The sequence below is a fragment of the Bubalus kerabau genome, chromosome 10 (genome assembly GCF_029407905.1).
Source record: "Bubalus kerabau isolate K-KA32 ecotype Philippines breed swamp buffalo chromosome 10, PCC_UOA_SB_1v2, whole genome shotgun sequence".
In the NCBI taxonomy this organism is placed as follows: domain Eukaryota; kingdom Metazoa; phylum Chordata; class Mammalia; order Artiodactyla; family Bovidae; genus Bubalus; species Bubalus kerabau.
Window position 1 is genome coordinate 27,653,773 of NC_073633.1, and position 9,173 is coordinate 27,662,945.

At 41.7% G+C, this 9,173-nt stretch overlaps 1 gene segment (V, D, J or C); it reads right to left on the bottom strand.

Moving 5' to 3' along the window:
- Window positions 1–4,779: 4,779 nt before the first annotated feature.
- On the bottom strand, window positions 4,780–5,871 carry LOC129620443 (T cell receptor delta variable 1-like). The segment is given in 3 exon segments: window positions 4,780–4,946; window positions 5,300–5,609; window positions 5,826–5,871. Coding segments are annotated over 3 exon segments (450 nt in total).
- Between the last annotated feature and the right edge of the window lie 3,302 nt (window positions 5,872–9,173).

A 9,173-nucleotide genomic window follows, 5' to 3' on the forward strand; every position in this document is an offset into this window, starting at 1 on the left:
AGCACTTCCAGGTCTAAAATTGTTGAAAGTATTCTAAGTAAGCAACTTTTTCATTTTCCCATGGAAAAGATCAATGAGTGCCAATGACTTCTAGTAACATTTTGACACAGTATATATGAAATAACAAGTATGGAATAACCAGCTTCCTTCAGTACCAGATGGAGAAGAAAGAAGGATTTATGAGGGAGTTAAATATGCTAGAACACCTTGCACAGAAGTAACATAAAAGGGTCACATTTTAGAATCAGCTCGTTGCAACAGCGACCCCATGTGGTCCATGTGTGGATTTAATTTGCAGCTTGTACAGCTGGTGGGAGGTTTTTGGATTTTCTTCCTTAGTCACACTGCCCTTGGGTTTCAATTGTGGTTTTGTTTCCACCTCTGCATGTGGGTCATCCACTGGGGTTTGCCCCTGAGGCTGCCCTGAAGGACTTGGGTTTGCCCCTGTGAGGGACAGATGTGGAGGTGGTGCAGCTGCTTGGGTTGCAAGGGTTCTGGCAGCACCAGTTATTCAGGAGAGTTGGCGGCTAGGGCAGCAGGAAATATAGTGCTCTAGAAGGGTATGGCAGCCAGTATTGGCCAATACGCTCCAGTATTCTTGCCTGGAGAACCGCCCCCCGCCCCAACCCCCCAACAGAGAAACCTGGTAGGCCAGTCTGCTGCTGCTGTTACTCCAGGCAAGAATACTGGAGTGGGTTGCCATTTCCTTCTCCAGGTAGGCCAGTCTACAGGGTTGCAAAGAGTTGGACACTACTGAAGCTACCCTGCGCAAGACTTTTTTTTGCCTGTGGCAGCTCTGCCCCAGTGAGAGTTAAGCATGAAGGTGGCACAGCTGCCTGGCTTGTGAGGACCCTGGCAGCACCAAATGTGCAGGGACACGGACTGCCTCCACCGCAGGACTTATGGCCATATCAGAGTCTTTTTGAGCCTCTTGTAGCTGGTCATTAGAAGGCCTCTTTGGCCAGTCTTTCTCCAAGGCTCTGCCCCTTTAGGCACTTAGATGGCTTCCTTTCCTGGGGTCCTTCTCTGTTGCTCAGGTGCATCAGGAGCCCCCCACCCCCAGCTGGGGTCTACTCTATAGAGGGGCGCATCAGGCACTTAATGGGGCACCCTGGGTGGGGTCCTACTCTGTAGTTCAGGGGTCAGGTGTTTGATGGGCCAGCCTCCCTATTGTTCAGTTGCCGATGCTGGCGTGTAGGTGGAGAGAGGCCATGGTTGATGGCTCCACCCCCTACACATGACTCAGCAGTATCGCCTTGCTTCCATGGCTGCCTGGCTTTTCTGCACAGGCATTGCACACCACAAACTCCTCCCTCACATCCCCTCCATCTGTCACTGTGCAGTCAACAGCAGCCCTTGCCCTGGGATTGCTCCACAATCCCTAAACTCCAGCTTCTAGCCACTGTGCCACCTGGGGTCTGTATGGCTGTGGCAAGGACCCTCTGATTTTCATTCCATTTAGGCTGCCACAGATCAGCTGTCTCACTCTCAGCCTTAAATGTTTCTTCTCTGACTCAGACAGTTGCTCCAGTTTTGGGATTGGACCCCTGCTTCAGTTCCCCCACCTGAAAAATCATAGCCTTGACTAGACGGACCTTTGTTGGCAAGGTAATATCTCTGCTTTTGAATATGCCATCTAGGTTGGTCATAACTCTCCTTCCAAGGAATAAGCGTCTTTTAATTTCATGGCTGCAATCACCATCTGCAGTGATTTTGAAGCCCCCAAAAATAAAGTCTGACACTGTTTCCACTGTTTCCCCATCTATTTCCCATGAAGTGATGGGACCAGATGCCATGATCTTCGTTTTCTGAATGTTGAGCTTTAAGCCAACTGTTTCACTCTCCTTTTTCACTTTCATCAAGAGGCTCTTTAGATCCTCTTCACTTTCTGCCATAAGGGTGGTGTCATCTGCATATCTGAGGTTATTGATGTTTCTCCTGGCAATCTTAATTCCAGCTTGTGCTTCTTCCAGCCCAGGTTTTCTCATGACTTACTCCGCATATAAGTTAAATAAGCAGGGTGACAATATATAGTCTTGAAGTACTCCTTTTCCTATTTGGAACCAGTTTGTTGTTCCATGGCCAGTTCTAACTGTTGCTTCCTGACCTTGACTAGACTTCCTCACAATTTAGTGCTTCCCAGGTGGTGCCAGTGGTAAAGGAGTATAGGAGTGTCAGTGTAGGAGATCTAAGAGGTGTGGGTTTGATCCCTGGCTCGGGAAGATCCCCTGGAGGAGGGCACGGCAACCCCACTCTAGTATTCTTGCCTGGAGAATCCCACGTACAGAGGAGCCTGGTGGGCTAGTCCATGGGGTTGCAGTTGGACACGACTGAAGAGACTCAGCACAGAGGGCAGCAAGGAAGCCAGTGTAAGTATCACAAAACCTCTGAGTAGGACCCCAGGTGGCAGTGTTTCAGCTTTCATGCCTGCTACCTGCAGTGTGCCAGAGTCTAATTCTCAAGGAAGGAAAATAGAAAGATTTAAATAAAGAATTCACCAGGTAGAGAAGAGTAAAGATGTAAAGAACTTCAGAGCTAACACCATGTTAGTATTTGGGAAGATAGCATCACAGGAGTGTTTAGAGAATAATACCCCATCGTAGCCCTCAATTTTCCCAGCATACTATAATATAAAAAACTTGCTAAAGCATTCAGCACTGTTAACTGGTTAGTGGATGATTTCCTCATCCACTCATCCTGGGACTTTGTGCCTAGGTTTGGAATCTTCTATTCTAGCTCACTTTTGGTTTCAGTTTAATTTTATTTTATTTTTAAACTTTACATAACTGTATTAGTTTTGCCAAATATCAAAATGAATCCACCACCAGTAATGTCACCATCACTCAGATGTCCAGCCACCCTATTTTGAGTCCAAGTGCTTCTCCATAGTCCAGACCTTGCTCCTCAGGAGCCCCCTAAAATGCTACACTCTGGCTGATAATAAAAGGTAGAGAAGCATTTCACAGTTAGGAAAGTTATGGCTCATTTCCCAAAGCTTAAAAAAAAACAGAAACAATAAAACTTTTCTCATAGGGTTTTGATATTTAAATTAGATGATGAGTCTGAAATGCATACCACAGTGCCTGACATAGAATAAGCTAAAAAAATATCATCTTTCTTTTTTTCTAGTGAAACCTGCATTTTCTTAAATATCCAGAATCTGTGACTTGTTACTACTTTTTTTTTTTTTCCTCCACATTGGTTTGATGAGGGAAACTATAAGAAATTTATTTAATCACTTATTTTCTTTGAGACAGTCATTATTTTTCCCTGTCCTCTTGGGTCATATTCTCCTAGCTACATTAGTACATTCAGGGAGCTGAAAGGACAAAGATGGAGCACTCAGAGGAAGCTTTATTTTCACTTACCTGATGAATAAAAATATTATTTTTAGTATATTTATTAGGTATTGAATATCAAATTTCTGAATTGGATCCCCAAGATTGTCCCATTCTTCTTGACTGTTTTCTTTACCGATTAATTTGTATGTGCTTTATATATTTTTTTATTTGAGTCCTTTTTCAGAAATATGCATTGCAAATATAGTTTAAAAGTCTTCACATGGACTTTCCACCCTCTTAGCATTGATATTCAACACAGACATTTTAATATATATCTTCATTTTCTTAAAAGCTAGCTGGAAAGTTTTATTTGTTTATTTTCTTAAACACTTTAAAAATACTTTTCCTTTGTAACTTCTATTGGTTTGGATGAGAAGTCAGGTATCACTGTTTTTTCAAAGCTCTGAAAACTCTTATTTTTTTCCAGTAGATTTATTATCTCTACTTTTAAAATTAATTTTTATTGGAGTATAGTTGCTTTACAATGTTAGTTTCTGTTGTACAGCAAAGTGAATCAGTTATACGTATACATATATCCATTCTTTTTCCGATTGTGCTCCTGTATAGGTCATTATAGAATATTCAGTAGAGTTTCCTGTGTTATACAGAAGGTTCTCATTAGTTATCTATTTTATATATAGCAGTGTGTATATGTGAATCTCAGTCTGCCAGTTTATCCCTCATATCCCTTTCACCCTTTGGTAACCATAATTAGTTTTCTACATCCTGGACTCTATTTCAGTTTTGTAAACACCTTCATTTGTAAATACCACTTTTTAAAATTCCATCTGATAAAAAGAGATATCAGATGACACTTGTCTTTCTCTGTCTGACTTACTTCACTTAGCATGGCAATCTTTGGGTCCATCCATGCCACTGCAAATGGCACTGTTTTGTTCTTTCTCATGGCTGAATAATATTCAATTGTGTATATATGCCATATCTTTTTGATCTATTATTCCATCATTGGACATTTAGGTTGCTTCCATGTCCACCTACTGTAATTAGTGCTGCAATGAACATTAGTGTGCTTATATCTTTTCTGCTTGTATAGACTACTCCATCAACTCTAGCAACTGCCTGAGTTCTAATATTTATATATAATTAATCTCTTATTCGACATCACTGATGGTCTGCTTCCCTGTTTGTACCTTAAGTGACACAAAGTCTAAGAAGAAAGGGATAAGGAAATGATTTTCATAATGATTCCAGATAACTATACCCAGATTTGTGATGTGAGTGTATTTTAGTGAAACAGTCACTTTAAATTATTACAGAGCAAGTTTATAGCTTTAAACAAGTTTACACATGTTCTGTATGATTGATTTAAAGTTGAAAGTTCAAAAGAAGAATGTATTAGTAGAAAGTTACTGTGGACACCTGCTTCCAAATATAGAAAGATCTTTGATTTACTTGCAGAATTAACTACAAAGTTTAATGAAGGGAATATTTATAGATTTGCAGGCAGGGTTAAGGAAAACAAAGATACTAGCAAGAGCTGAAAGCCTGTATCAACCTGGGCAATCAGAGGAAACTCTTGGTGAAAGGGGAGGCAAGAGCTGTGAAGTGGATCCACCAGAAAGGAGTTGCAGGAGATAAGATGTTCTTTCCCAGTTCCAGTGTCTACCAGCCTCCTGCTCAAATGGGGGACCCAAAGCAGTGGTGGGAAACTGGGGGACCAAAGGGAGGGAGAAACCACAGTTATTCCCTGTCTTCTTCCGGCTCCAGTTCCTGTGGGGAAGGCCCACCTGGTTCCAGCTGTAGCCTGGTGATCCATCTAGAAGGAGCTTTTATTTAGAATTAAATCTTCTGATCCAGACCACAGCTGAAGCAACCACAGGACTACCATCTCTTTTCTGGCATGTGCAGGTGTGCACTTCAACTGAGGTCCTGAAGCAGTGGGGCTCTCTCTTATTAAGCTCTGGGGTTTTTGTTCAGCTTTTCCCATTACTTCAAGCACTGTGAGCTCCCGGAGAGCACAGAAGTACTCTGCAGAGTCTTCCAGCTGTAAGGCTGAAATGATGAGGCTGATGGATTTATCTGCTTTCTGGAAGTTTACAGAGTAGCGGCCATTCCTTGCATTACTGTCTTCTGAATACTGACTAATAAGGAAAGTCATCTCTCCCCTGGGAAGTTGTTTATACCAAAAAATGTAGTAGTATTCCATGGTCCAACTTACTTCATATCGACAATTCAGAGTGACTGTCTGCCCCACTTGACTGGGTACAGCTGTCTGGACTTGAGTTACTTTCTGGGCCACACTGGATCCTATGGGGGAAAAAAAACAAAACAGAGAAGAAGTAGTAAATAAAATAGTGTGGGATTTAGATTAATTTAGGACCCAGAGACAAACCAAATTGAAATTATAAAATGCTTCTTTTTCCCCAGCCCTCCTTTCCCCCCCAAGTCCCTGTGAAGCTCCACATGTCCGTGTGCAGGCCTTTCACCCTGACCTCTCACACCCAGGCTTGGAAGCATCCCTACCAGAGGTGACGGCCAGGAACGCCCAGAGCAGGCTGGAGAGCGGCATGAGGCGTGGATTCCCCTGCACAAATGTGCTCAGTTCTGCCTCAAGCTGAGAGTTCAGTGTCTCTGTGTGCCTGAAAGCACATATACATAGTACCTGTTCCTGTGTGACTCCTTCAAACAGGAAGTGGGGTTTGTCATGTTCATAGATCACATGGTCTTTTTCACAGATGGGAAAAACTTCTGGCTCACAGATGTTTAATTTTCTACTTTTCTTTCCCTGATTATTATGTTAGGTAGATCCTGAAAGTGTCATGGAGAAAGCAGTTCGTATTATGTGTGTGAGGGCTTCCCTGATGGCTCAGATGGTAAAGAATATACCTGCAATTCAAGAGACCCTGATTTGATCCCTGAGTTAAGAAGATCCCCTGGAGAAGGGAATGGCAACCCACTCCAGTGTTCTTGCTTGGAGAATTCCATGGATAGAGGAGTCTGGTGGCTACAGTCTATGGGGTCCCAAAGAGTTGGACATGACTGTGTGACTAACACACACACATGTAAAGGGTTTAAGCTGAGAGAAACAGAAGACAAAATAAGTTGACATACACTGATAATAATTTTGCCAGCCCATTCAAAACATATTAGTATACACTATGAATCCTTCCTGTAATCTACTTACTGGTCATTCTGGTCATTCATTTAGCCTATGCTTATATTTCTTTATCCAGAATTTAATGACTCTTAAAAAAACCACAATGAAACAAACTCACAGATCTTTAGCTTTCTTATGTGTGTGCTGTGCTGTTGCTTCAGTCATGTGCAACTCTTTCCAACCCCATGGACTGTAACCTGCCAGGCTCCTCTGTCCATGGGGATTCTGCAGGGAAGAATACTGGAGTGGGTTCCCAACACAGGGATCAAACCCTCATCTCTTGCACTGGCAGATGGGTTCTTTAACACTAGCGCCACCTGGGAAGGGCCAAGAATACTGGAGTGGGTTTCCATGCCCTCCTCCAGGGAATCTTCCTGACCCAGGGGTTGAACCAGCATCTCATGTCTCCCGAATTGCCAGCTGGGTTCTTTACCACTAGCTCAACCTGGGAAGCCCTTTAGCTTTCTTGACAAAAGGCAGTCTTTTCCAAAATAATTAATGTATCTTTTTCTTTTCTCACTTGATTCTAGGTCTTTGTTTATATTTTTCAATAAATAAAGTGACTTCAATATCAAATGATAAAAAAATCACTCTGACTTTCAGAATCTATTCAGTTGTATGTGTTTTTTTTTAATGAAATGCTTAACAGGAAAAAGCATTAATCTTTGAAATCTGACATTGAGTTTTACTTAGTAGACTTTGAAGAGCATCAGTATATTCAATCCTGCTGCCTTTACAAGTAGAATTGTATTTATTAGATCAGGTGTCCTTAAATTGTCCTCACGTCATATTTTTTACCCCAAAGTGTTCAGTTTCTCTTCTTAGTGGTTTGTTATTTTTTTCTCTGTAAAGTCAAGTTAAGCATGCTGACTTTTTCTGTGCCACAAGGCTACAGTGTGCTCTTACAAAATATGGTATCTGTAACACTTAGTAAATGTTGACACCACACTATTTGGTGACTGAAGTTTTGTATACTGTACATGATCATGTAGAATGTCATTGTCAATCTTCCATTTGATTTCATTGTTTTAATAGATGAATTAATATAAAATAACCAAAGGCAAATAGACAAGTAGAAAAGAAAGTACAGAAAGATCTAAACCAGTGCCAGTTCTTAGATTTTAGTCGAAGTAACACATTAATGAGTGATGCAGGGAGGAGAGTTTATATTTAGTTGAGACATCTACTCCTCTGTTCCATTTCACCTCTAGGTGCTGGCAGGCAGCAGATGTTCTGGTTTCCAGTTATTTGTAACTAGGCTGCAGTCCATGGGGTTGCTAAGAGTCGGACACGACTGAGAGACTTCACTTTCACGCATTGGAGAAGGAAATGGCAACCCACTCCAGTGTTCCTGCCTGGAGTATCCCAGGGATGGTGGAGCTTGATGGGCTGCCGTCTATGGGGTCGCACAGAGTCGGACACGACTGAAGCAATTTAGCAGCAGCAAGCAGAGGACACCACAAATGCCCACAAAAATGCAGGGAGAGCATGAAGGGGGGTTTTCCCCTTTGTTGATATGGCCTTGCTCTGAGTTCCTGACAGTAAAGGTGCATGTTCCCTCAGCTGCATTATAGACTCTGACTCTGAAAAATGTAGCTTCTGGCTGGATCAAGTTTGAATGTGCTGACACTCAGGTTGGAAGATTTAGACTGCCCTAAACATTGTTCTGCCTTCCCTTGTGATTTACTAATAAATGATAATACCTGGTAAAGGACAAGCCAGAGTTTAATATTGAAGGACGAAATTGAAAGAGGTTTTTTACTTAAAACTTCCAAATTTAGTAGTAAATTAATCTCTTCTAAAATCTGGGATATTATCTGAAACAAATTCATTATGAATCATTCTGGGATTGCAAATATTTATTCATGTTCTGATTGTTCTCTTGCCTTTCTGATTTTGATTCTAAGATGAATTATACTAACTGCTCCCTAGTTTCCATAAAAAAGACCAAAAATAAGCCATGAACTCCCTTTTCTTCCCACTTACCCACCAAACCATGTGAACTGGTAACTTAAGCACATAACTTCAGAATAGCAAATATCACACAGACAAATGAACACAGAATAGGCTTCTGACTTCTGTAATCTCTCCAGTCGTGTATTGGAATACCAAATGGTAATGGCTGTAAAATAATATTCATTTGTGATGTAACTCTGTGATTAGCTTCTTAAAGGTTTAGGAAGCAAGAAACACTGGGTCTTCTAAATTCAAATATTTGACCATGTTGCTGTCATGAATGCAGTTATACTCTTCAGTACAATCTTATAATTCTCATTATAGTTGCCATGAGGACAAAACTTCTCCTAAAATGTTGCTTAATCAGTAAAAATATTAAAAGCTATTAACAATATATATGGTATATATATATATATATATATATTGTTTCAGATCAGATCAGATCAGTCACTCAGTCATGTCTGACACCTTGCGCCCCATGAACCTCAGCACGCCAGGCCTCCCTGTCCATCACCAACTCCTGGAGTTCACTCAGACTCACGTCCATCGAGTCAGTCATGCCATCCAGCCATCTCATCCTCTGTCGTCCCCTTCTCCTCCTGCCCCCAATCCCTCCCAGCATCAGAGTCTTTTCCAATCAGTCAACTCTTCGCATGAGGTGGCCAAAGTACTGGAGTTTCAGCTTTAGCATCATTCCTTCCAAAGAAATCCCAGGGCTGATCTCCTTCAGAATGGACTGCTTGGATCTCCTTGCAGTC